General features: G+C 42.8%; 2 protein-coding genes across 2 annotated transcripts in view; one reads left to right on the top strand and one right to left on the bottom strand.

Moving 5' to 3' along the window:
* Positions 1–993: 993 nt before the first annotated feature.
* On the bottom strand, positions 994–10,139 carry EIF2B5 (eukaryotic translation initiation factor 2B subunit epsilon). Its single transcript, XM_007195329.2, has 16 exons — positions 9,910–10,139; positions 8,686–8,810; positions 7,664–7,849; positions 7,395–7,572; positions 6,814–6,894; positions 6,461–6,538; positions 5,625–5,937; positions 4,593–4,738; positions 4,223–4,364; positions 3,995–4,096; positions 3,706–3,813; positions 3,479–3,569; positions 3,052–3,175; positions 2,212–2,337; positions 1,669–1,779; positions 994–1,493 (listed from the first exon to the last, which is right to left on the bottom strand). Exons 1-16 carry the CDS (start codon positions 10,117–10,119, stop codon positions 1,434–1,436), a joined length of 2,181 nt encoding a protein of 726 aa, XP_007195391.2. The 5' UTR covers positions 10,120–10,139; the 3' UTR covers positions 994–1,433.
* A 992-nt stretch (positions 10,140–11,131) lies between these two features.
* The window catches only part of ABCC5 (ATP binding cassette subfamily C member 5), a 197,558-nt gene continuing 181,057 nt past the window's right edge, over positions 11,132–27,632 (top strand). Inside the window, exon 1 of the mRNA XM_057546143.1 lies at positions 11,132–11,875. The gene's annotated coding sequence lies outside the window, so the exon portion shown is untranslated. The remainder of the gene's footprint in view (positions 11,876–27,632) is intronic.

Genomic DNA, 27,632 nt, shown 5'->3' with positions numbered 1-27,632 from the left:
CTCTATGAACTTCAGGCTCTTCATCTGAAAATGGGGATAAGACCTACTTCATAGGGCTGATGTGAAGGTTAACTAAAATAACACATGAAAAGTATTTAGCAAAATGCCTGGGGACTTTCCCTGGTGGTCCAGTGGTAAAGAATCTGACTTCCGATGCAGGGGACGCAGGTTTGATCCCTGGTGGGGGAACTAAGATCCCACATGCCTCGGGGCAACTAAGCCCGTGTGCCACAACTACTGAGCCCGTGCTCCTCAACTAGAGAGCCCACGTGCTCCGGAGCCCGCACCACAACTAGAGAGAGAAGAAACCCGCACGCTGCAACTAGAGAGAAGCCCGCACGCCGCAACGAAAGATCCTGCATGCTGCAACTAAGACCCGATGCAGCCAAAAATAAATAAATAAACAAATAAATAAATGTGTATTAAAAAAAGTCTGTCATGCAGTAGATACTCTCTCAATATTAGGGGACAGCCCATTTCACAGGTTCTTCCTCTGTTCTTACGATATCCATTGCTGGCTTGGGGTTGTGTTTGCCTCTGGGGGCAATTTCCCTTCACTGAGACACTGAATATGCTGAAGGAAAAAGAATTCTGGATTATGAGGCTCAAGTCCTTAGCTTTACCCCTCAAGAGTCATGAGACCTTGCGCAAATTCCCTTATCTATAAGATGAAAAGTAGCCCAGCTTCCCTGACAGTAGTACTGGATCAAATGGACAAAGCATGTGACAGACTGGCAGTGGTTAATGGACTTTACATATGCTTGGCATCATCACCCTCTGACAGAAGAGTGTTCCGACTAGGACTCTCTACAGAACTAGGTTCAGGCACACCACTCCAGGACCACAAATTGGCCCACAAAGTCTGGAAAAGAATCTAGGCCCTCTACCTCCGTGGCCATGGCAATGGTCAACTAGCGAGGCACCACAGTCCCACCTAGTGGCCACAACACCCCTCTTCTCCCTCTCCACCAGGTGTTAAGAAAGGCTACCACATCAGAGGTTAAGAACTCTTTGTTGACCTACTTCCACTGCTGATCAGTCAGAGTTGGACAGAAACCAAATATACCCCTCTCTCTGTTTTTTAATATTAACAAATACAAGCAACAGAGAGGGCCAACTGCTCTCTGCTGTTCCCTGAGGGGAAACCAGAGCACAAAGCTGTTCCTCTGGCCTTCCTCTACCTGCAGGGCCTGCCTAGCTCCTCCTTAGGCAGAGTTGTTATCCAGCCCAACTTCCCTCATCTCAACTCCCCAGTCAGGATGGGAGGCACATGGCTGCTGGCGGTGGGAAGAATACTGTAGCTCCAGCCTCTGCTCCTTTAAGTCTCAGCTCAGATGGTGGTCACTCATCCTTCTGCAACTAGCCTCTCACTTGCCCTGGCCCAGAAACCAGGAGGGCAATCAACCACACCCACAGGAGCAGGTAGTGCGACTTCAGTCATCTTCAGATGACTCCTCTTCTGCCTCTTTTAGCCACTGGATGAACCTCTGCAGCTGTAAGGAAGCAGAGCGGAGAGCTACTGAGGGAGGGGCACATAACCCTCCTTTTCTCCTTAGCAGATAAACAGCTCTAACAACCAGAGTCCCAGGGACCAACCACCTGGAGTCTAAGGCCAGGAGCCAGGGAACCAGGCAACCACTGCAGTGACAGGAAGGCAGCCTGACTTACCTGCTGGTTCTTGTGCAACTGCCGGCCCTTGTCAGTTGTATCCCTTTGGCTGAACCAGCTCAGGATTGTTTCCTCGGCCAGGATCTCCAGCTGGTAGAATGCCATCAGTACCTGCAGAAGGCCAGCAGAGGAGATGAGATCTCAGGGGCCTTGCAGGGTTCAGCGAGACATAACGGATAATGGAGGAAGAGGAGGCAAGATCTAGTGCCTCTCTACCAGGCCCTCAGCCTCCTTCTACACACGGAGCAGCCTCCTCCAAAACAGATAAGAATGAGCTGTTCACTCTGATACTGGGACAGGTCTGACTTCTGGAACTATTGCTGGGTAGTGCTTTGAACATTCCCAGGGCAACCTCCAAATGGTTGCCTTACTAGTTTGGCTCCAAGCTGTACTATCCCAGCAATAAGCACAACACTAGGGGTGGATGAAGCTGTTAACCAAACTCCATACGGATTCATGTCAGTCTATTTTGTGTCTCCATGGAGGTCACCAAGGCCTGTTTCAAAGTAAATGCAGGACTCGGGGGCCTGAGGTGGTATTCACCTTGGCCATGGAAGTACTAAGAGCTTCATGCTCCAGGAAGAAGTCCTCAATGGCTGCCAATGCTTCCAAATGATCAGCTGCACGCTTTATGTAGTTCCTAAAAACAGGGCTCCAGGTCTTGAGCAACTGTGGAAGAAAGGAGAAGTTGCAATATATTCCTGAACACGCACCTACACCTGGACAGCAAAGAAAATCAATATTGATAACATGGGTCTTTCAAGACAAGACGGGGAGTTCCCTGGTAGTCTAGTGGTTAGATTTCGGCACTTTCGCTGCCATGGCCCAGGTTCAATCCCTGGCTGGGGAACTGAAATCCTGCAAGTCACATGGCAAGGTCAAAAATTAAAAAATTAAAATAAAAAAAAAAAAGACAAGAGGGAGATGTTACAGGCCCTGTGGAATTATGTCAGAGGACTCGGGAGTGCTGGTAGTTAGGACTGGGGAGAAAGAAATTTCCTAGGGAAGGTGAAGGGGGTCAGATGCTGCAGGCTCCCTCAGAATACCTGTTTCCAGCCTAAAGGTTCACCTCATTCTGGGTCAAATCATTTTCAGTCAGACAGTATGACAGTCCAGGTCTATACTGGGTATGCCTTTGGGGTCTAGTACCGTCTGAATACTGGAATCTCAAAGGCCACTCAGTATTGAACCTAAATTGACTCCCCTGGACCAGCCAAACCTGCTCTAGAACCTAATCTGTGTCCAGAGGCAAGGAGAAAGGAACCACAAGTAACATATATCTCACAAGACCTTCTACTCCTGATTTCCTTTAAAGTCAAGCCCAGTAAGGATGTATACCTATCTCCACTCAACCCCTTGTACCCAGCCCCAATCTTTGCTTACGGGAATCAGCAGGGCACAGTAGCGGTTTGGGTCGAGTGGGGAATCCGTGTGTTGCAGGGGGAACTCCAGGACCACATGGCTCAGCACCTGCATCACCTCCTTCAGGCTTATGTTGTAGGCGTACCTGTGGGGAGACTGGGGTGACACCAGGGCCTTCATTGGCCCTTTCAGCATACTGTAGGACTATGACTTTGGCAGGACACTGGGGGAGAGAAAGTCAGATGGAACATCATGGAAAGAGAGGGTTTTGGAAGGAGGAAGTCTATGCTGAGGCAAAAACATAATGTCCTCCTTTTCCAAATGCTACCGGCCTTGTCCAGTTGGGATGTCGAGGGAACAGGTTCCTACTTGGGGAAGAAGTAGGAGAGAACCTACACCTGCCTGGGATCACCCCGAGGAGGCGAGAATAAGGAGGAGGTGCTCTTACTTGAGAGAGTTGATCTCTAGGACTAGATTGTCCCAAGAAATGTTCTCCTCCTTGCCCCGCTGTAGAGTTCCCAGGACTTCATTCTGGAACACTAAAATCAAAGCAAGAGTAAGTTCATGGGCCAATATCACTCCAGGATGCTTTAAGTCATCCAGTTCTGACTTTATGCCTAACCAAACTGGAGATTTTCCTCTTTTGTCCCAGACACTGCTCCCCTGGCCACTTACCTTTGATGTCATCCATCTGTGGGGAGCCTGCCCGGCTATCTAGCTCTTCAGAATCCATACTTCGCTCACTTTCAGTGTCGCTCTCTTCTTCCATGTTGATTTTGAGTCCTGAGAATCCATAAAGGGTGAGAAAAGAGAAAAATATTGAAAGAGCCATTGACAGAGAGCAATATATCTGCTCTGTCTGCATAAATAAAGTAATGAACAAGTAGTCTGATTCTGAAGTGTTCAATCTCCCTCAAAATAATCTGATTTAGAAGGTGGGTGGCAGGAATAAGGCTTAGCTCACCCCACAGATTCTGCCGTAGTTCCTCCTCTTCCTCCATGTTCATGTCTGCTGTTTTCCAGAGGTAGCCCTGGCCTGCAACTCCGACTTCTGCTGGATTGTAACCTGGAAAAGGCACGGATCTTTAGCAAAGGCCCAGTAGAAGCACCAACCCCTTAGGGGGAAACATTGGTTTTTCTATGGGGCAGAGACACACACAGATAGATGCCCCACACCTGCTGAGCCTCACACCTTTCAGCTTCACTTTCTCCTTTTCTTGGTCAGCCCCAGAATCATCACTGAACTGACCATCATCCTCATCATCCTCTGCATCTGGAGGGTGCAAAGAGATCACCGAGCCCTCAGGCAGCGTGATATCTGGGCCTACCACCACCTGGAGGAGAACAAAGGAGTGGGTGGCACAGACTGATTAGTATATTGGGGAAAAGTACATCCTGAAAATCAGAGTGACTTTTTTTAACCAAGCCAAGTAGAAGGCAAAGGAAACCACTGGATTGGGACTCTCAATTCAGGCTGGACTGGGTGGACATAAGGCCCCTTTCTGGCTCAGCATAACCACCACTCAACTTGGGGCCTATGTGCAGTGCGGAACACGTCTTACCTGGGAAGTGAGGACACAGCGTGGCTTCAGGATAACTTTTTCCTTGACCTCAGCATTGTCACAGAGCACAGACTGACGGATCTGTGCTCCAGCAGCCACTCGGACGCCCTGCCATAGGAAGGCCTCGTCCAGCACCACATTATCACCTGGCTCAGGACAGGAAGGATTCCTGGTCACCCAGGGCTCCAATTCCAGACCAGGGCCGTTTGTGGAGAATGGGGCTGACTGACATCAGCACAGCTCCCACCCAGCTCTACTACTCCATCCCCAATTCACCAGGAATACCCTCTCCCTCTCTAAGCTTGGGCCAGAGACGCCTGACTACCCTCCACCAGGTTTACAACAATTACAGACTATATACTGGACTTAAGAACCTGAGAACCCTTAAGATTTCTGGGGACCCCTTGAGCTCAAGAACCTTATTAGAATTAAATCCATGCCTAAAAGTAGAACCAAATTATTCCACCTCTTCTTGTACATTTTAGAATTAGAATCTTATTGTTGTTCTTTTAAAGGGGTGGCTCCATTAGAAGCATCACTTTCTTACAACCAAAGCGAGTTACTACGAGTAGAAAGAACACTGGACTTAAAGTCAGAACACTCAGATTCAAGTCCCAGCACTGCCTCTTATTAGCTATGACCTTGGGTGAGACAACCTTACAGCTTTTTTGTTTATCTCTAAACTTATCTATAAATAATACTTACCTCACAAGGTTTTTAATAACGTACGCAGAAGCCCTTTGTAAACTGCAATGCACTAAACAGATGTTATTATTGCATGTTAATTATCCAGTTGGTCCTGAATGTGAATAAAGGGTACCCTGGAATGTGAAGAGTCACCCAATAACAGGCTCACAGGCCACAAATTAAAGTATCACTGTTTTTACATCCCTATTTCTTCCTTTATTAAGGCAGCCACTCTAGTTCCTTACTCTCTGGGACTATCCCTCTGTATCCTTTTCTGGAGACATGGGGGTTCCCCCAGGTTCCTGCTCCTAGGATGGCCAGCTTGACCTCCCCACCTGTACTCACCAATGTGACAGCCGGGGCCAATGACACTGTTGGTGATGGAGCAATTGCTGCCAATGACAGTGCCAGAGCCCAGGAGCACATTTTCCTCCAGTATGCTGCCATGACCCAGGCTGACCTCAGGCCCTCGGTAGATGTTGTGTCGGGAGTGAGTGCAGCTTTGGGTTGTGCTATCAGTGAAGTTCGCCTCTGGGGTGAGAGGGTAGACCCATCGGCGGATGACATCAGCGCAGATAGCAGCATACATGTGTAGGTTGGAGACCCGGGCACCATATTCCTTAGTTGTCACATGCATGTGGATCTGGTTTCCTAAGATCTGAATGAGGAGAAAAAAAGAGAGGTCACCCAAGCAAGCAAGAGAGAAAGAACATCCCAGGTATAATTCTATTCTAACTTTCTTAAGTTTCCTACTGCCTCTCAATGTCACAGCCAAGTGGCCTGAGACTTTTCTCTGTATACTGCTTCCCTCTCCTCTCCAGCTCTTTTCCTTCCTCCTAAGGTTTAATAAAACATAAAAGGGGACCCAAACTCCCCCAACCCTGCCCAAGGGAAAACAAACTTTCACATTATGTGTAATGGTGGATGCTCATGTTTTTAGCAATTAATCTGTTGATCTTGAGATGTTTTTAGCATGTCACTGGTGGTCAGATGGTATTGGGGATCTGCCAAAAACCACAAATGAATCTTTTGCTTTTGTGTGTCAGTAGGGTCTATTGTGCCCTAAAAATGGGCAGAATAAAAAAGCAAATGGAGAGAGAAAAAAAAGGGGGACCAAATTTATCAGCGTTGAGATAAAATCACAGCCTTCTTCTAAAGAGGCATTGGGAGCCTTTTCTTACCTCCTCATTTACTAACAGGCCTCGCACAAAGTCATCTCGAGTTTGGTAGTCGAAGTTGTCTGTAAAGAGTTGAGCCACCTGTGTGGGGAAGTCAGAGGGGGCCAAGGTTAAGCACTATTCTCTGGAAGCAAACACAAGCCCCCCAGAGACCTATCAAACACTATGACAGCAGGATATGGGCCAGAATCCCAAAAAAGTCTGCCAGTGAGATACTGGGGTCAAGATGATAGCACCTATTTGCTGTAGATAAGACAAAGAAGGAGAAGAAATATACCCTGGCCTTTTAAGGGGGTGATAACACACCCTCAGAGTTCTACTCTTTGGATGTGCAGCCTTGGCCCTGAGGAGCTCACCTGAGGAGAGCAGATGCTGATATGACAATCAAGTAAATCATAGCGAATCTCCACTCCATCTCCACTGCCCTGGAACAAGCTCTGTGGGGAGAAGTTACAAGGACTTCATTATTTTTTTTTTTTAAATAAATTTATTTATTTTATTTTTGGCTGTGCTGGGTCTTCATAGCTGCGTGCGGGCTTTCTCTAGTTGTGGCGAGCAGGGGCTACTCTTTGTTGAGGTGCGCGGGCTTCTCATTGTGGTGGCTTCTCTTGTTGTGGAGCACGGGCTCTAGGCGTGCGGGTTTCAGTAGTTGCAGTGCATGGGCTCAGTAGTTGTGGCTCACGGGCTCTACAGCGCAGGCTCAGTAGTTGTGGCTCACGAGCTCTAGAGTGCAGGCTCAGTAGTTGTGGTGCACGGGCTTAGTTGCTCCGTGACATGTGGGATCTTCCTGCACCAGGGCTCAAACCCGTGTCCCCTGCATTGGCAGGTGGATTCTTAACCACTGTGCCACCAGGGAAGTCCCTACAAGGACTTTAACTCATCTCTCCTGCTGAAGCCTGTCACTTTCCCACCTCAAGGACCCCAGATACCCACACACCAGAGGAAAAGAAAAACGTCGGAGGCCTTGGGTCTTCTGGAAATGGAGCACCCGGTTTGTGGCACTATCCACAGCCACTACCACATTGTCCTCATGGCAACGAGTTGGGTGGCTGGGGGATGACTCCTTGAAGATCATCGTCATCACAGATACATTTTTTTCCAGCTTCCGCCTTAACCTGTAAAGGATAGGAGGGAGAGAGTTGCAAAAAAGCAGTCTTAGGGCTCTGCTGGTCCCAAACCTCATCTCTACCGTTTTCCCATCCTGACCTGTGTTCTTCCAGGGCTCTGGTAATATTGATGTTTGAGATGACATCCCCATACACCAGAAGGAAGTCAGAGCGCACCAAGGCCTTAGCATCAACATCACGGAGAACATCCCCCAGTGATCTATATAGCTCTGATGTAATTATTCGAACCACGTTGAGGGATGTAGGGCGGCACCACTTGGATTTCCTAAAGGAAGGGAAGTGAGGGGGATGAGTAAGCCAAGCATAAAGATCATGCAGAGCTTCCCTATTTTTTCCCCCCATTCAACATTCACACTCCTTTGCTATGGCTTTTTTGGGGCTCCTGCCAGCGTCCTCGACTTCAAAGAGGTTTATGAACTATAATTAATGGTTTCAGCATAGTCTGTCACTAGTCTTGTTTTATGGGTTACAGAAACATGGCTATTTCCTCTCCATACCCTGACCCCTGTCCCTAAACATGGATTTGAACTAAAAATCCCGCTGAGACTTAGGTTATACAAAGTATCCTGGGAACACACATTTCATGCCACTTTTCTCCTTCTAAAACTCATACCAAATTTAGGAGCTGTTTGATGGAGACCATGCTAATATCCTAGTCTTTATTTCCTAAGCTTCCATAAATCCTGAGATTCACTCTTTTTCAAAAACACTTCGCTAAACATCTGTTAAGTGTTTACTATGTGTGTGGTACTAAGCTAGGCACCAAGATACAAAGATGAGGAAGAGCTCAATATTTAGAAGCTCAGTGGAAAAACAAAGATATTACTCTTGTAACTTGCATATTGGAGCCACTAAATAAAAAGCAAAACCCATTGGGTCCAAACTTTGTAAGTGAGATTCAGAAAAAATCCAAATGCTGTTCTTTAATCTTTGTCACAGCTTCAGCTGCTCACCTCCTAAGTGAAGAGAATGCCCTTAGACCTTATGATGGGATCCAAACAGACACATTTTTCTCCCTCATAATCTCCTCTTAGTTATATACATTCTAAGGAAACTGGGAAAAAATGGTGAAACATGGAAAGAAAAGTTGCAGAGCCTTACAATAAATGTTCCTTGATTTGAGCAGCCTTCCAGCAACAAAAGACAAAGGTTTCCTGTACACCTGTGGCAGTCAGAAATTCCAGAGTGTAGTCAATTAGCGCCACATTGGCCAGGGGCAAGAGGACCTGAGGGTAGGAGACGAAAAAAAGTCATGAGGGTCCTCTGAGTATCATTCTTTCCCCCATTTCAACCACAATTTTCACTCCTCTATCACTATTTTCAAACACTAGTTTTATCTTTCCTATTTCAAACTAATCAGGCTGCTGCCTTTGATGTTCATGGCATACTCTAAACATCAGAGTCTAATGGGTTGCAATTTGGATGTAAGCATGGAATCTACTTGCTTAGCATCAGACACAGAGCTGGTATAGAACAGCAGACTACCCCTGACAAAGGATAATATGGAAATCAATTACATCTCCAGAAGCTTAAGCACCACTAATGCTTTTTTTCCTATAAAATTTCCTTCCTTGATCCCTTTCTAAGAGTCAGGGGCTAGCCACCCCAATCAACTGTACAAAATAAACAGCCATTAGACTATTTAGAGGGAGTGGGGAGTCAAAGAGAGTTTTTCCTGAACCGAATGCAAGTCCTTTTCTTTGAACTGAGGACTGCTGAGTGACCCAGCAATCCCTAGGACTAGCTCAGTCCAGTTCCCCAGTGTCTAGACAATACTGGGGATGCGGGCAACCAGCCACTGAACCCGTTCTGTTCTCCTTTTGACAGATAGCACTAGCTGTCACTAAAACCTGAAAAGAAAAAAAGCACACTGTAAGAGATCCAAAACAGCTGTTACTATGGGATCAGACCAGCCTGCTCTTTTTTTAGGCACATGACCTCCCTTTTGGAGGCAAAAGGAGGTGACAGTCCCTTTCACCTAAGGATTTCTTTTTCCTCTACATAAGGGCGGCGCAGCCTCCTCCTGAGGCACTGAATCCCCGTGTGAAGGCTTCTCACAAGCACTGCTTCTACATTAGCCCCTGCAGGCCTCCCAAATGAGGTGGACAGCATTACGAGTGCCCAAATCTGCCAGCCACTCACTTGGTCAGGCAGTCGTCAAGGCTTTAGACGGTCTCTCCGCCTTCCTCCCAACCAGATAAACCCGATTTCTGGGAAAGACAGTGGACCCAAGTCCTTCCGCGCCTCACTAGGCAGTCGAAAAGATAACTTGCTCTAGCTCCGCCACCTCCGGGCCCTGTGGCAGCTCTCGCGCGCGGCGCTCACCCGAGGCTGGTCCTTGGAGATGGGGAAGAAGCGGCGGTTGAAGCTGTCGGCCACCAGAACTGCTTGTAGGGGCGGCGGCGGTTCCTCCTCCGCCCCTCTGGCTGCCCCACCGCCGCCGCCGCCGCTGCCACCGCCTGCCGGCCCGCTGCCGCTGCGCTTGTTGGGCCGACCGGCCACCACACCAGGCGGCGCCACCACAGTGGCCGCCATCTTCTTCTCTCACAGTCACCACTTCCGCTCGGAAACTGACACGGCACGCAGTAGGGGACAAAAAGGTTCAGCACTCGAAATGCGAAGCACTAGTGAAGGGAGGGCGGGAGGAGCTGAGGAGAGAGGAATGCGCATGCGTCTCCCCTAGCCCTGCCTGAAGGCTGAGCAGCAAGGAGCACGGCGTGGGGCCCCGCGGCGCTGGTGGCCGCATGTTGAGGCGCCCGGGGTTGGGGTCCTGTGGACTGCAGACTCCATCTGCAAGTATCATCGGCCGTCATTTGGTCGTGAGCAGGCTGAGATTCTTGGGGGATAATGAGACTCGTGGTCTCTGCGAAGCGGCCAGATCCTTTCTGGATGTGTAATCTTCTCCGCCCCTAGCACGTTAAAAATTGTGGTCCTCCGTTTTCATTCTCATCACCTAATGTGACCCGGCACCCTGGGGAGCTCAGAACCGAGTCAGACATTCTTTTCCCTCAGGGCGCTCACAGTCTACATAAATACAGAACGTGGAATAGAAGGGAGAGTAGTAATTCTATTAAGCGCTGATCCTGGCGGGGAATGGTACAAGCATTATCGCACTTAGTTCGTCACACATCTCTGAGAGAACATTTTATTCATTCGTTCAACAAACATTTCTTTTTTTAAAAAAATTTATTTTATTTATGTATTTTTGGCTGCTGTGGGCCTTCGTTACTGCGCGCCGGCTTTCTGTAGTTGTGGAGAGTGGGGGCTTCTTTTGTTGCGGAGCACGGACTCTAGGCACACGGGCTCCAGTAGTTGTGGTACGTGGGCTCAGTAGTTGTGGCTGGCGGGCTCTAGAGCGCAGGCTCAGTAGTTGTGGTGCACAGGCCCAGCTGATCTGCGACATGTGAGATCTTCCCGGGCCAGGGCTCGAACCTGTGTCCCCTGCATTGGCAGGCGGATTCTGCGCCACCAGGGAAGCCCCAACAAACGTTTCTTCAAGTCTCAGTGGGGTGAAGTTCACCCAGCTACTAAGTGGAAGAACTGGTGTTGGAACCCGATCCGTATGACGTCATAGCTCCACACTCTTTCTGCCATGTGTGGATAAAAAATTATTATTTTATGATGTCTTCATTTATTCATTCATTCAGCCTATCAGCATTTACTGAAACTCTACTCTGTGCCTTAATCAGATTGGAAATAAAGGTGGAACCACGAACACTCTAAAGTTGAGTAGGCCTGGAGGATGTAGGCCGCAAGGCCCGAGTCTTGAGAGGCGCGGCACCAGATGGGGAAAGAGGCAGTGGCTGCAGCGGGTAAGCCAGGCCTGCGGAAGTGCGGGACCTTGGGGACGTGGTGGAAGCGAGGTGAGGCAGCTTGGGTGTCCTTTGGTGGACAAGGAACTTGCCAGCAAGGCACCATGCTCTTTCAGCACGAGAACTGTCGGAGTTCCACCATCGATTCCTCAAAGTTTCTGCAAGCGTCGTTACCACCCATGGCCGCGTTGCATGTCTGGGTTCGGAGCTCCAAGGGCTGAGGTTTGTTTCCGCCTGGCGGCTGTGGCTTGGCCCGCGTTACTCAGGCACCGTGGGTCCGAGGAGTCTGTCGTTTCTTCCCTCTACCAGTTAATGAGAGCGCTGAGCGAAAACTGTTTCTCCAGGATTTTGGAAAATTTAGCCTGGAGAAGGAAAGGCAGAAGGCAACTCAGTAAAAGTTTTCAATTAAAATGAGTGAACATTGTAGAAGAAGGTGTTCCACTGTCCTACAAATCCACAGGAAGAAAGAGAAAAGATGGGTGAGTAAACAGGACTAGTAATTTGTGCGAGCACACACACGAGGGGGTTGCGTGGGGGTGTGTTGAGGGTATGGGAAATAGGTCCAATTGTAGAAAATTTTAAATGACTCCTGACACCTCTGAAAATGTGAGTGGTAAATCCAGGCCTTGTAATTCTGTAGACAGGTAGCTGGATGGATAAGGTTTTAATGGATGGGTCTTAAGGAGACTCTTTCTCGACCTGTTGTTATTTTTTTTATTTTTTATTTTTTGCTTCATAACTTAACAACAACAACAAAACAAAAATGGGCAAAGGACTTGAATGGACATTTCTTGAAAGAAGATATACAAATGGCCAACAAGCACATGAAAGGCGCTTAACATGACTAATCATTAGGTAAGTGCAAATCAAGACTACAATGAAATATCACCTCATGCTCATTAGGATGACTGTTATCAAAACAAACAAACCAAACCCAAAACCAAAAACCAGAAGGTAAGAGGCATTAGTGAGGATGTGGAGAAACTGGAATCTTTGTGCACTGTTGGTGGGAATGTAAAATGGTACAGGCACTGTGGGAAACGGTATGGTGGTTCTTTGAAAAATGAAACAGAATTATTATGTGATCCAGCAATTCTACATCTGGATATATACCCCCAAAAAGTGAAAGCGGGGACTCAAACAGATATTTATACATCCATGCTCATAGCAACATTATTCATGATAGTTAAAATATGGAAGCAACCCAAGTGTATGAATAGGTAAGCAAAATGTGGTACCCTAACATATAATCCCCAGAGCTGGGTTCCATTCCAGCCTCTAGTCATTTACTAGCTGTTTATTCTTGGGCAGGTTACTCAATCACTCTATGCCTGGACTTCCTCATGTTTGAAATGGGATAATAACAGTACTTACCTCATAAGGTTGAAAAGCCCTTAGAACACTGTTGACACATTGTCAGTACAATTTAAGTATTACCTAATATTATGACGATGCATTTTTGTCTGCAACTTAATTTTTGTTTAATATATGGTGGAATGTAGACAAACCTAGCTATTTTCAATGATTCCATAACATTCTGTAGTATGCATATACCATTATTTATCCAACCGTTTCTCAACTGATAAGCATTCAGATTTTTTTTGCAGTTTTTGCTATTATAAATAATGCTGCAACTAGCACTTCCTATTGATATCTTTATACATTTGCATTTATTTCTTAGAATTTGTTCTTAAAGGAGAGTGACTGGTTCAAATTGAATTCAATTCCCATGGCAGGGGATATGCTGTTGAACTCACTGGGAAACCTGCTGAGACTTAATTGCTCATGGTGTTATATTACTTAATGGCTATCCATGGAAAATGTGCCGTTTTGCCCTGACACTGGCAATGTATGAGAGTGCCTGTTCCCCTGCAGCTTCACAAACAGAGTGTGTGGACTTTCTGTCAATCTATAGGGGAACGAAGTGTAGTTTTAATTTGTATTTCCCTTTTTTAAAAAAAAATTTTATTTTATTTTGATTCTTTTCTCTCTTTTTTAAAAAAAATTAATTAATTTATTTTTGGCTGCATTGGGACTTTGCTGTTGCACGCGGGCTTTCTCTAGTTGCAGAGAGCAGGGGCTACTCTTTGTTGTGGTGTGCAGGCTTCTCATTGTGGTGGCTTCTCTTGTTGCGGAGCATGGGCTCTAGGCGTGTGGGCTTCAGTGGTTGTGGTTCGCGGGCTCTAGAGCATAGGCTCAGTAGTTGTGGCGCGTGGGCTTAGTTGCTCCACGGCATGTGGGATCTTCCCCGACCAGGGCTCGAACCCGTGTCTCCTGCATTGGCAGGTGGATTCTTAACCACTGTGCCACCAGGGAAGCCCTGTATTTCTCTTAGTTTGAGTGAGGTTGAACATATTTTCATATGTTAAAAGACCATTTGGTCAACCGTCAGTTCTGGTTCTTTTTGTAAATTAATATATTGCCATTAAGGTTTCAAAATGAGTCTTGAATATCAACCAGTCTAGCATGTAAGCTCTGTGAAAATTGGGGCTTTCTGTCTGTTTTAGTCACTACTGTATCCCAGGTCTAGAAGAGTACCTGGCACATGGCACATGCTCAATAAATATTTGCTGAATGAATGACTGGTCGTTGCCAGTCAGTAAGTGAGAATCTCATCAATTTTAGACAAATAAGTAGAAGTAATTTCAGGCTCCTCCAAGCTGAGGCTTATGTTTTTTGTTTTGTTTTTTAAATTGTGGTAAAGTACACATAACATAAAATTTACCATCTTAACCATTTTTAGGTGTACAGTTCAGTGCTATCAAGTACATTCACATTGTTGTGCTGCCATCACCACCATCCATCCACAGAACTCTTTTCATGTTGCAAAACTGAAGCTCTGTATCCATCAAACAATAATTTCCCATTCTCTTCTCCCCTCAACCCTGGCAACCACCATCCTACTATCTGTCTACATGATTTTGACTACTCTAAGTACCGCATATAAGTAGAATCAAACAATATTTGTTCTTTTGTGACTAGCTTACTTCACTTAGCATGAAAGAATGCTAAGTGAAGTAATGCTTAGCATGAAATGTCCTCAAGTTTCACCCATGTTGTAGTATACATCAGAATTTCCTTCCTTTTAAAGGCTGAGTCATATTCCACTGTATGTATACACCACATTTTACTTATCCATTCATCTGTTAATGGACACTTGGGTTGCTTCCATGTTTTAGCTATTGTGAATAATTCTGCTCTGAACATGAGTGTATAAATATCTGTTTGAGTCCCTGCTTTCACTTTTTTGGGTCATATATCCAGAAGTAGAATTGCTGGATTGCATAGTTTAATCTTAAACCACCATACTGTTTTCCAGCACCTGTACCATTTTACATTCTAGCCTATAGTGCACAGGGGTTCAAATTTCTCCATATCCTCACCAATGCTTGTTATTTTCTTTGAAAAAACTTTTATTTTATAATGTCCATCCTAATAGGTGTGAAGTGGTATCTCACTGCGGTTTTGATTTGCATTTCTCTAATGACTAGTGATGTTGATCATCTTTGCATGTACTTATTGACCATTTGTCTATCTTCTTTTGAGAAATGTCTATTCAATTCTTTTGCCCTTTTTAAAATCAATTTTGTTGGGACTTCCCTGGTGGTCCAGTGGCTAAGACTCTGTGCTCCCAATGCAGGGGGCCTGGGTTTGATCCCTGGTCAGGGAACTAGATCCTACATGCCGCAACTGAGAGTTTGCATGCTGCAACTAAAGATCCTGCACGCGGCAGCAAAGATCCCATGTGCTGCAACTAAGACCCGATGCAGACAAATAAATATTAAAAAAACATCAGTTTTGTTGTCATCGAGTTGTAGGAGTTCTTTATATATTCTGGATATCAATCCCTTATCAGATATATGGTTTGCAAATATTTTCTCCAATTCTATAGGTTGCCTTTTTACTCTGTTGGTGGTGTCCCTTGATGCACAAATGTTTTAAATTTTTTAAAAAATAAATTTATTTATTTATTTATTTATTTTTGGCTGTGTTGGGTCTTCGTTGCTGCATGCGGGCTTCCTCTAGTTGCGGCGAGTGGGGGCTACTCTTCGTTGTGGTGCACGGGCTTCTTATTGTGGTGGCTTCTCTTGTTGTAGAGCACGGGCTCTAGGTGCACGGGCTTCAGTAGGTGTGGCACGTGGGCTCAGTAGTTGTGGCTTGAGGGCTCTAGAGCGCAGGCTCAGTAGTTGTGGCACACGGGCTTAGTTGCTCTGGAGCATGTGGGATCTTCCTGGGCCAGGGCTTGAACCCGTGTCCCCTGCATTGGCAGGCGGATTCTTAACCACTGCGCCACCAGGGGAGCCCCTCTTCTAACTTTTAAATGGCACTTTTTTCAGGTTCTACATGTAAAGATGTCAAAATAATGGTATGATATGTCCCCTTCAGGACACCCTTGATACATGTACAAGAGCTGGACTTTTCTAGACATTGCTAAACAGTCAGTGCTCTGTTTTTTGTATACATCGAACCGATGTATTAGAGCACTTTCAGGGTAAATCTTAGGGCCTTTCATGCTTCTCAGCTGGGCTTACTTGCTGCTTAGTGATCAGAGCCAATTATTCACTGCATGAGTGTTTATTTTTCTAATAACTTTTAGGTCTGGAGTATTTGTTCTGAAAGTTGAGGGTTGTTAATATCCTATCGGATAGCTGAGGTTTTTACTGTTCATGTCCTAGCTTGCTGGTCTCTCTCTCTCTCTCTCTCTCTCTCTCTTTTTTTTCCCCCTGGAATCTTCACTATCACCTCCAGAGGTGTAACTAGTCTCCAGAGGTATGACAATCCTCTTTGTCCAGGATGAGAGTTGAGGAAAAATATTCTTTAAACTTTCTCAAAAGCTCAGTTGAAACAGGTTGAGGTTATTCAAAAGAAACTGCACTTAAAGGCTTAAGGGAGGAGAAGGGTGTGGGAAAAAAAGAAAGCGATTGACACACATAAAACAATACTTTGGCTAGACCCTGAGATGCTGGAGGGTGGCCTGTGGAGTTAGGCAATACCACCCCCTAGAGGTAATTGCTGTGCACCAACCTACTCACCAATTGTTAGACCTTTCAGGCTGGATGGGAGAGCCAGTAGGGTTCCTGAGGCAGCATTGCCAAGAGGAGAAAAAAGTGTGGCCAAGCAGACCAGCCTGAACATCAAGGTCTTGAATCCAGATGAGCAAGGATTGTAGGAACAGTGTGTGAACCTAGAATTGTCTTCTCAGAGAAATGATCTTTCAAGAACAAGAAATAAAGACATTTTCAGATAAACAAAAACTGAGACAACTGATCATCAAAAGACCTTGACTAAAGGACTTTTGACCTTCTAAAGTTACACTGTCTAGTGCAGTAGCCACTAGCCATATATAGCTATTAAAATTAAAATTATATAAAATAAAAAATCCAGTAATGTAATCACATTTGCCACATTTCAAGTGCTTAGTAGTCACATGTGGCTAGCAGCTAGTATACTGTAAAGTACAGATATAGAAAATTTCCACCATTTTGAACAGTGTATTGAACAGCACTTCCTCAAGCAGAAGGAGAAAATTCCAGAACAAAGGTCTTAGCTGCAAGGTGGAAGATCTAGTAAAGAATATTGTAAATATGTGAGTAAAGCGAAACAAATATTGATACCAAAAATATTAATGTCGAAATTGGGGAGCATCAAAAAAAGAAAGTACTAAATTACTTATATGTATAAGTCAGGAAGGAGGTGATCAGAGTTAAAAAAATTCTAAGATCTTTTTTATTATTCACGTAAAGACTGGACCAAGAAATAAAATGCAGCAATATACTGTTTACAAGCGACACAAGACATAAGGACTCAGAAAAGCTGAAAGTAAAAAGATGGCAAATGTTGTCCAAAACTAATCTGTTGGTAAGCTGTACTAGAAATGGAAATGGTCATGTTATAATGATAGAACTTTAATTCACAGGAATATAAAATATTTCAAATTCTGTGCACCTACAAATGCAGCTTTAAAACATATGAAGGAAAAATTTACAAAACTATAAGAAACAGTTGACAAATCCACTCTCAGAGTAAGAGATTTAAAAATGTATTTCTCTCAGTATTTGGTAGGTCAAGCAGATAAATGAATAGAATACAGAAGTCTTGAATATCACAATTAACCATGTTGATCTAATGAATTTATGTAGAATACTGCACTCAGTAATAAGATAATATGCATTATTTCCAAATGCCGGTGGAATGTTTGTGAACATTAACTATGCATAAAGCAAATCTCAACAGATTGCAAGAAATTGGTGTCAGATAGACCCTTTGAAAAGTATGGTCCATAGAGCAGCTGCAGCACAATTAAGCCTGTTAGAAATGTGGAAGCTCAGGCCCCACTTCAGACCTCCTGCGTCAGAATCTGCATTTTGACAACACCCCCAGGGGATTCATGTGCACATTCAAGTTTGACATGCGTTGACACAAAGCATATTTTCCGACCACAGTATAATTAAGTTAGAAATCAGTAATACAAAGATAATTTAGAAAACCCCATGTGTTTGGAAATTAAGAACATACCTCTAAAGATAGTTATATATGTGTACATATATGTATATATAAATGCCTGTTTATATATATAATGTTGTTTTTTCCATCTACAGGCATTACTTGGTATACTTGTGCATTCGTCAACTCCACAGATTGGTTCCCTGGGTCCACAACCCCCAAACTGGGAATCACTGCCTTAAACTTTGTGACAATAATACTAGTTTAATTGTAGACAATATTTTGAGAGCCAGTAATGTGCTTTTTTCTTTATCTTTCTGAATACATGACATCATTATGGTTGGTTTGAGGCCTGCATCTGCCTGAGAAGAGATTAGGATTTGTAACAGAAAGGAGGCAAACAGAAAGAAACAAGCAGTGAAAAAATTTTTTTATAATGAAAAAGTTAAACATACACAAAAGTAGAGAAAATAGTATAATGAATCCTTGATACCCATCACCATATGAAACAGTGATCAACTTATAGACAGTCTTATTTCATCTGTACCCTTCAGTGTGCTCAAAGTCACCAAGGCCACCAGCATCAAGAAGCAATTCCAGAATTTCTGAGACTGGACATCTACCACTCCCCCAAACAAAATAAAGTTATTTTCCCAGTAAAAACAAAAACAAAAACCAAAAACCTTATCATTTCATCTGTAAATATTCCAGCATTTTCTCTAGAAGAAAAGAATTATTTAATAAAAATAACTACAATGTCATTATCCTGCTGAAAATTAACAGTGATTTTCTGATATCATTAAATATCCACTCTGTTCAAATTTTCCCACTTAGCTAATAAGTGTTTTTTCTTTCAACAGTTTATTGTTTAATTCAAGATGAAAATAAATTCATACATTGCAATTGTTTGAAATATCTCTTAAGTTTCTCTCTTTTAAAAAATAATCATTTTGAAATAATTTTAGATTTACAGAAAAGTTGCAAAATAGTACAGAGAGTTTCCTAATGTTATTCCCCTAATGTTAACAATTTATATAACCATAATATAATAGTACATGAAATCCAGAAAATTAATACTGGTACAATGTTACTAAGTAAGCTATAGACTTACTAGAATTTCAACAGTTTCCCCTTTCAATATCATTTCTGCTCCAGGATTAGATCAAGATCCCCCATTGCATTTAGTTTTCACTTCTCCTTAGTCGCCTCACATCTGTAGTGATTCCTCAGTCTTTCCTTGCTTTTCATGACTTTGACACTTTTGATAAGTACTGGTCAGTTATTTTGTAGACTGTCACTCAGTTTAGTTTTATTTAGCAGCGTTATTGAGATATAATTTACATACCATAGAGTTCACTCATTTAAAGTGTGCAATTCAGTGTTTTTAGTATATTTACAGAGATGTGCCTCTATCATCGTAATCTAATCTTAATACATTTTCATCATCCCATAAAGAAAACTTGTATCCATTAGCAGTCACTTCCCATTCCTCCCAACCCACCGCTATCTCCTCCCCCACCAACTCTCGGCAGATACTAATCTACTTTTTATCTTTATGAATGTGCCTATTCTGGACATTTCATATAAATTATGACACAATGTGGCCTTTTATGTCTTTCACTTACAGAATATTGTCAAGGTTCATCTATGTTGTGGCATGTGTCAGTACTTCATTCTTTTTTACAGCTGAACAATTGTCCATCATATGGATATACCACATTTTGTTTATCCATTATCAGTGGATGGACATTTGTTTTTTTTCCATTTCTTGGCTGTTATGAATAATGCTGCTATCAACACTTGTGTAAAAGTTTTGTGGGGGTATGTGTTTTCATTTATCTTGGTCATATACCTACCTTGGAGTAGAATTGTTGGGTCATATGGTGACTCTATGTTTAACATATTTAGGAACTGTCAAACTATTTTCCAAAAAGGCTACATCATTTTGCTTTCCAATCAGCAACGCATGAGGACTCCAATTTCTTCATGTCCTCACCAACACTTGTTATTATCTGTCTTTTTGATCAGAGACATTCTCATGAGCGTGAAGTGGCTTCACATTGTGGTTTTGATTTGCATTCTCCTAATGACTAACATGTTGAACATCTTTTCATGTGCTTATTGGTCACTTGTATGTCTTCTTTGGTGAAACATCTATTCAAATTCTTTGCTTCTTTTTATATTTTATTTTATTTTATTTTTTTGGCTGTGTTGGGTCTTCGTTGCTGCGCGCGGGCTTTCTCTAGTTGTGGCAAGCAGGGCCTACTCTTCGTTGCGGCGCATGGGCTTCTCACTGAGGTGGCTTCTTTTGTTGTAGAGCACAGGTTCTAGGCGTGCAGGCTTCAGTAGTTGCAGCACGTGGGCTCAGTAGTTGCGGCGCACGGGCTCTAGAGCGCAGGCTCAGTAGTTGTGGCACCTGGGCCCAGCTGCTCCACAGCAAGTGGGATCCTCCCGGACCAGGGATCGAACCCGTGTCCCCTGCATTGGCAGGCGGACTCTCAACCATTGCACCACCAGGGAAGTCCTATTTTTTATTTTAAAAAAATTTTATTTTATACTGGAGTAGAGTTGATTAACAATGTGTTAATTTCAGGTGTACAGCAAAGTGATTCAGTTATACATATACATGTACCTACTGTTTTTCAAATTCTTTTCCCATTTAGGTTATTATAGAGTATTGAGCAGAGTTCCCTCTGCTATTCATTATTTGCTCCTTTTTAAATTGGTTATTTGTATATTTATTGTTGGGTTATAAGAGTTCTTTATGGGCTTCGCTGGTGGCGCAGTGGTTGAGAATCTGCCTGCCAATGCAGGGGACACGGGTTCGAGCCCTGGTCTGGGAAGATCCCACATGCCGTGGAGCAACTAGGCCCGTGAGCCACAATTACTGAGCCTGCGCGTCTGGAGCGTGTGCTCCGCAAGAGAGGCCACGATAGTGAGAGGCCCGCGCACCGCGATGAAGAGTGGCCCCCACTTGCCGCAACTAGAGAAAGCCCTCGCACAGAAACGAAGACCCAACACAGCCATAAAATAAAAATAAATAAATAAATAATTAAGCAAATATGGTTAAGAAAAAAAAAAAAACAAGAGTTCTTTATGTTTTCTGGATACAAGTCCCTTATCAGATGTACGACCCTCAAATATTTTCTTCCAGTCTGTGGGCTCTTTTTCCCCCGCTTCTTGATGATTCTTTTAAAGTACAAAAGTTTTAAATTTTGATGAAATCAATTTATCTGTCTTTTTTATCATTTGTGCTTTTGGTGTTGTGTATAAGAAATCATTGCCCAACCTAAGATCATGAAGATTTACTCCTATGTTTTCTTCTAAGAGTTTTAGCTCTTGTATCTAGGTCTAGAGATCTGATTTGAGTTAATTTTTGTGTATGGTGTGAAATAGGGATCCAAACTCATTCTTTTGCATGTTGATATCTAGTTATCCCATCACCATTTGCTGAAAAAAAAAAGATTCTTTTCCCTATTGAATTGCCTTGGTCCATTTGTAAAAATTAATTGATCATATATTTGACATCTCCAGGGTCAATGAGACCAGAACAACCCTCCAAGGTCACAAAGTTAGTAAGTGGTGAACCTGTGACTTCAATCCAGATCTGTGTGCCTTCACAGCTCATTTTTTTCCATTCAAATCATTTGTGGAAGATGAAGAAGCTGCTTTTAAGCGTTTTTTGTTTTGTTTTGTTTTGTTTTTTTACAATGCTGTTACAATCTATAAAGGAGTTTTGGTGAACCTGCACTACCATTAACACATTTTTCCTGTTTTACTACAAAAAAAAATTAATTGATCATAAATGTTAGGGTTTATTTATGAACTCCCAATTCTATTTCATTGATCTATATGTTTATCCTTGTGTTAGTACAACACTATCTTGATTATTGTAGTCTGTAGTAAGTTTTGAAATCAGAAAGTGTAAGTCTACCAACTGGGTTCTTCTCTTCCATGATTATTTTGGCTATTTTGAGTCTCTTGCATTTCCATATGAATTTTAGAATAAGCTTCTCAATTTCTGCAAAAAAATGCAGGATTTTGATAGGGATTATGTTGAATCTGTAGGTCAATCTGGGAAGTATCGCCATCTTCACAATATTAAGTTTTTCCAAATCTTGAACATGGTATATCTTTTCATTTATTTAGATCCTCTTTAATTTTTTTTAGCAATGTTTTATAGTTTTCAAGATACAAATCTTATACTTCTTTTGTTAAGTTTACCTAAATGTCTTATTTTTTTATAATTCTTAATTTTATTTTCAGGCTGTTTATTGCTAATGTATATGAATAGAATGCTTTTTGTATACTGATCTCGCATCTTATAATCCTGTTGAACTTATTTATTAGTTCTAATAGATGTTTTAGTGGATTCCTTCAGATTTTCTATTTATAAGGTCCTGTCATCTGCAAATATAGTTTTACTTCTTCCTTTCCAATCTGGATGCCTTTTATTTATTTTTCTTGCCAATTGTCCTGGCTAACATTCAGTACAATGTTGACTAGAAGTGGAAAGAATGGGCATCCTTATCTTGTTCCCAATTTTAGGGGGGAAAGATTCAGTGTTTTGCTATTTAGTGTGATGAAAGCTGCAGGTTTTTCATAGATGTCCTTTATCTATTGATTGAGGAATTTCCTTTCTATTTTTAGTTTGTTGATTTTTTTTGTAATGAAAGGTGTTGGATTTTTGTCAAATGCTTTGTCTGCATCTGTTGAAATGATCATGTGGGTTTTGACCTTTGTTCTTTTTTTAAAATAAATTTATTTATTTATTTTTATTTGTTTATTTTTGGCTGCACTGGGTCTCCATTGCTGTGCACGGGCTTTCTCTAGTTGCAGAGAGCAGGGGCTGCTCTTCGTTGCAGTGCGTGGGCTTCTCATTGCGGTGTCTTCTCTTGTTGCGGAGCACGGGCTCTAGGCACGCAGGCTTCAGTAGTTGTGGCTCACGGGCTCTAGAGCGCAGGCTCAGTAGTTGCGGTGCATGGGCTTTGTTGCTCCGTGGCATGTGGGATCTTTCCAGACCAGGGCTGGAACCCGTGTCCCCTGCATTGGCAGGAGAATTCTTAACCACTGCACCACCAGGGAAGCCCTACATTAATGTACTTTAAATGTTAAATCAACCTTGTATTCTTGGGATAAATCCCACTTGTTTATGGTGTATAATCCTCTTGATATGTTGCTGGACTCAATTTGTTAGTACGTTAGTAGTTTGAGAATTTTTGCTTTTAGATTCATAAGGGATATTGGTCTGTAGTTTTCTTTTTTATAATGTCTTTGTCTGATTTTATTTTATTTTATTTCATTTCTTTTTTTTTTTTTTTCTGGCTGCGCCGCGCGGCTTGTGGGATCTTAGTTCCCGCACCAGGGATTGAAACTGAGCCCCCAGCAGTGGAAGCACGGAGTCCTAACCACTGGATGACTAGGGAATTCCCTGTCTTTGTCTGATTTTAGTATCTGGGTAATAACACTGGCCTCATAGAATAGTTATGAAATATTCCCTCTGCTTTTAATTTCCGGAAGAGATTGTGTAGAATTGATATTAATTATTCTTTATGTATTTGACAAAATTCACCAGTGAAGCTATCTGGGTCTATGGGAAGTTTTTTCAAATTATTAAAATCAGTTTAGGTTTGTTTGGTATTTTATCACAATTAAAGTTATGCGTCTTAAATCTCTTTTACTTTGTAGGTTCCTTTTCTCCCTTTCTATATATGTTTGCAGTTTGTGAAAAAAAAGTTTTGAATGAAGCAACATTTAATGGCTCACATTCGAAAGTGATTATATAGCAAGATAATAGGCAGTTTGAGACTGAAAGGAATTTCTCTATATTTTTATATCCCTCTTTAGCATATCAAGGACTAGGCCTAGTTGGTCAGATCAGGAGTTTTTCTCCTGGTCTAGAGAAGATAATGCTGCCATTTAGTCAAGAAACTAGAGTTAGAAAGAATGATGATATGACATAGGGAAAAACCTAACCCCTGAGATCCTAGGGGATTGTAGGGAAAATAAGAGGGTCAAAATAGGTGAGACAGTGACAAGAAGGCAGATGGTCAGATGTGTGCCTTTGTTTCCCCTCTCTGGGTCCCATTTGAGTGCTATGGACCAGTAGCAAGGAGAAAGCTTGCCAGTCTTTGGTTGATTGTGAAGATCAGAACTTCACAGTTCTCTGAGGGGATCCCAGAGTTAGAAGCTTGGGGAAGAGCTGCCTCTAACTGCTTGCTGCTATGGTCGTTGGCAGACCTGCCTGATTCGTGTGTGTGTGTGTGTGTGTGTGTGTGTGAGAGAGAGAGAGAGAGAGAGAGAGAGAGAGAGAGAGACAGACAGACAGAGAGAGAGAGAGACAGGTAGCTACACTAATGTGTTTAATTATTTCCAGTCCCTGAAGATGGAAAAGGATTGCTACTTGGTCCCAGATTGACCTGGGAATTAAGAAGCACCCTCCATGTGCTTCAGCAGAATAAAACTGTTTCGTCACTGGTTCCTAAGAACAGTCTATTCCAGGCCTTCCACAGTTAAGGTGGTTTGCTCTTGCTCAAAAGACTCTTACAATGTGACCTATATAGGTGCTGAGGGAACACAAAATCATAAACAGGCAAAGAAAATTGACAATTTACTTAAGGGGATTCAGTCTCAGGAAGAATGACTCTATTAGTCACAGATTATAGAGAAACAGAATATTTATATCCTGAGGAAAAAATATATACAGAGAGAGATTTTAAGATTTTAAGAAATTGGCTCTTTTGTTCTTTTTTTTTTTTGGCCACGCTGTGTGGTATGCAGGATCCTAGTTCCCCGACCAGGGATCGAACCCATGCGCCCTGCCGTGGAAGTGTGGAGTCCTAACCACTGGACCACCAGGGAATTCCCAAGAAATTGGCTCTTGTGATTCTAGGGGCAAAATCTGTAGGACAGCCTGAGAAGTTGAAAATTCGGGAAGGAGTTGATGTCGAAGTCTTGAGTTTGAAATCTGCAGGGCAGGCCAGGAGACTGGAAACTCAATCAGGGTTTCTACGTTGTACTCTTAAAAAAAAATTCTGCTTTATTGAGGTATAATTGACAAATATGTTGCATCTTGGGGCAGAATTCCTTCATCAGAAATGTCAGTCTTTGCTCTTAAGGTCTTAAATTGATTGGATGAGGCCCACCCACATTATGGAGGGTAATTTGTTTTATTTAAAGTCTATTGATTGTAAATGTTAATCACATATAAAAATACCTTCACAACAGCATCCAGACTATTATCTGACCAGACAACTGGGTTCCATAGCCTAGGCAAGTTGACACATAAAATTAACCATCTCAATGACCAAGATGGATATTCAGGACCGAGGCTCCTACTGAGGTAGAAAAGATAAAAAAAGAGAAGGTAATGTTTAGGGTATGCGATCAGAACATTTAGAAGACTTTATGAAAGTAAGTAAAGTGTTTTTTTAAATTTATTTATTTATTTTTGGCTGTGTTGGGTCTTCATTGCTGTGCGAGGGCTTTCTCTAGTTGCGGCTAGCGGGGGCTACTCTTCGTTGTGGTGCGCGGGCTTCTCGTTGCTGTGGCTTCTCTTATTGCAGAACATGGGGTCTAGGTGCATGGGCTTCAGGAGTTGTGGCACGCAGGTTCAGTAGTTGTGGCTCACGGGCTTTAGAGCGCAGGCTCAGTAGTTGTGGCGCACGGGCTTAGTTGCTCTGCGGCATGTTGGATCTTCCTGGACCAGGGCTCAAACCCATGTCCCTTGCATTGGCAGGAGGATTCTTAACCACTGCGCCACCAAGGAAGCCCCAAGAAAAGTGTTTTTAATTAAAACATTCAATAGATGAACTAAGAGTAGAAATGGTCACTACTGAGAACTGAATTAGTTGTCTAGAAGATTGGTTATAACACAAAGCCAAACTACAAAGAAACAAGGGAATGAAGAAAAAGAGTTTGGAGGACAGGTGTGCTAAACTGTGAATAGGAGAAACTCCAGAACAGAAAAAGATTAGATGGAGAGGAGTGTTGCTTAAAATAAAACATCTTGGTGGGGACTTCCCTGGTGGTACAGTGGCAAAGAATCTGCTTTCCAATGCAGGGGACGCGGGTTCAATCGCTAGTCAGGGAACTAGGATCCCACATGCTGTGGGGTGCCTAAGCCCACGCGCCACAACGAGAGAGAAGGCGGCGTGCTACAACGAAGAGCCCGAGCCGCGACGAAAGATCCCGGAAGCCTCAGCGAAGACCCCGCGTGCCGCAACTAAGACCCAACGCAGCCAAAAAATAGATAAATAAAATATTTTTAAAAAAAGAATTTAAAAAAACCCATCTTGGTGGGGGATCAGCATAATAATTTCGTTTTGGAAATTAATGGAAATATATTGGTCTAATTATAACTGTTAGGAAGATCAGCATGAACATAATTAAAAAGCATTACAGGACTTCAAATTTATAGGAGGAAAAAAAATTAATAGAAATTAGACCAAGCCAGCAAAATTAAGGGAATGGAAAATAGAGAAAACAACACCAAGGAATATAAATCATAAACATAAAATGTATGGAAAGAATAAAACCAACTGTATTTTCTCTAAATGTAAATAAGGCTGAATTCATCTGTCAAAAGACAATATTGAATTAAATAAAATGCAGCTTTATGTTGTTTACATAAAATGCACCGAAAACAAAGTGACAAGGAAAGATGGGAAATAAGTACCCTGAAAGATGTACAAGAAAATAGGGAACTAGGTGGCTGGAAACAAAGATAGAAGGGAGACATGTTTTACTCTATTGTACCTTTTAATATTTGTACCTTATATGTGTAATACCTTTCCAAAATTAACCAAGAATTAGTAAAATAAATATGCAAAGATACCAGGCCAAAGCAAGAGTGGCAAGATTATTGTCATACAAATGGAAATGAAGTTCAGAACACATTGAACAGATGTTATTTATGGATAAAATCAGGTACAATTCATGAAGAAGATGGAATAACCATACACTTTTATGCATCATATGAGGTAGCAGTTAAGTATATAAAAGAAAAACTACAAGTACTCAGAGAACTTGAATAAAATACTTCTAGCACACACACACAGGATTTGAATAATCCAATCAGTAAGCTCTATTTATAGATGTACATATAACTAGGGAATATATACTTTCTTTAAAGAAAAGAATTATTTATTTGGCTGTGTCGGGTCCTGAAACAGTTGCAAAATCAATCATGAATCCGGCCAGAAAGAAACTATAAATTCAAAAAGTTTCTGATTTAAAGACCATGCTCTCTGATGATAATCCAAGAAACTGGAAATTAACAATGAAAACGTAACAATAGGGCTTCCCTGGTGGCGCAGTGGTTGAGAGTCTGCCTGCCAATGCAGGAGACACGGGTTCGAGCCCTGGTCTGGGAAGATCCCACATGCCGCGGAGCGACTAAGCCCGTGAGCCACAGTTGCTGAGCCTGTGCGTCTGGAGCCTGTACTCCACAACGGGAGAGGCCGCGATGGTGAGGGGCCCGCGCACCGCGATGAAGAGTGGCCCCCACTTGCCGCAACTAGAGAAAGCCCTTACACAGAAACGAAGACCCAACACAGCCATAAATAAATAAATTAATTAATAAATTAAAAAAAAAAGAAAAAAAAGAAAAAAAAGAAAACGTAACAATAACAAAACCCACTTATCCATGGATATAAGAAACATTCTCCCTGGTGGTCCAGTGGGTTAGATTCCATGCTCCCAATGCAGGGGGCACGGGTTCGATCCCTGGTTGGGAGCCAGATCCCAAATGCATGCCACAACTAGGAAGTCCTTATGCCACAACTAAAGATC

This window comes from Balaenoptera acutorostrata, chromosome 4, assembly GCF_949987535.1.
Source record: "Balaenoptera acutorostrata chromosome 4, mBalAcu1.1, whole genome shotgun sequence".
Classification (NCBI taxonomy): Eukaryota; Metazoa; Chordata; class Mammalia; order Artiodactyla; family Balaenopteridae; genus Balaenoptera; species Balaenoptera acutorostrata.
The sequence above is the reverse complement of the archived record's forward strand: the minus strand, read 5'-3'. Positions and strand labels throughout refer to the sequence as shown.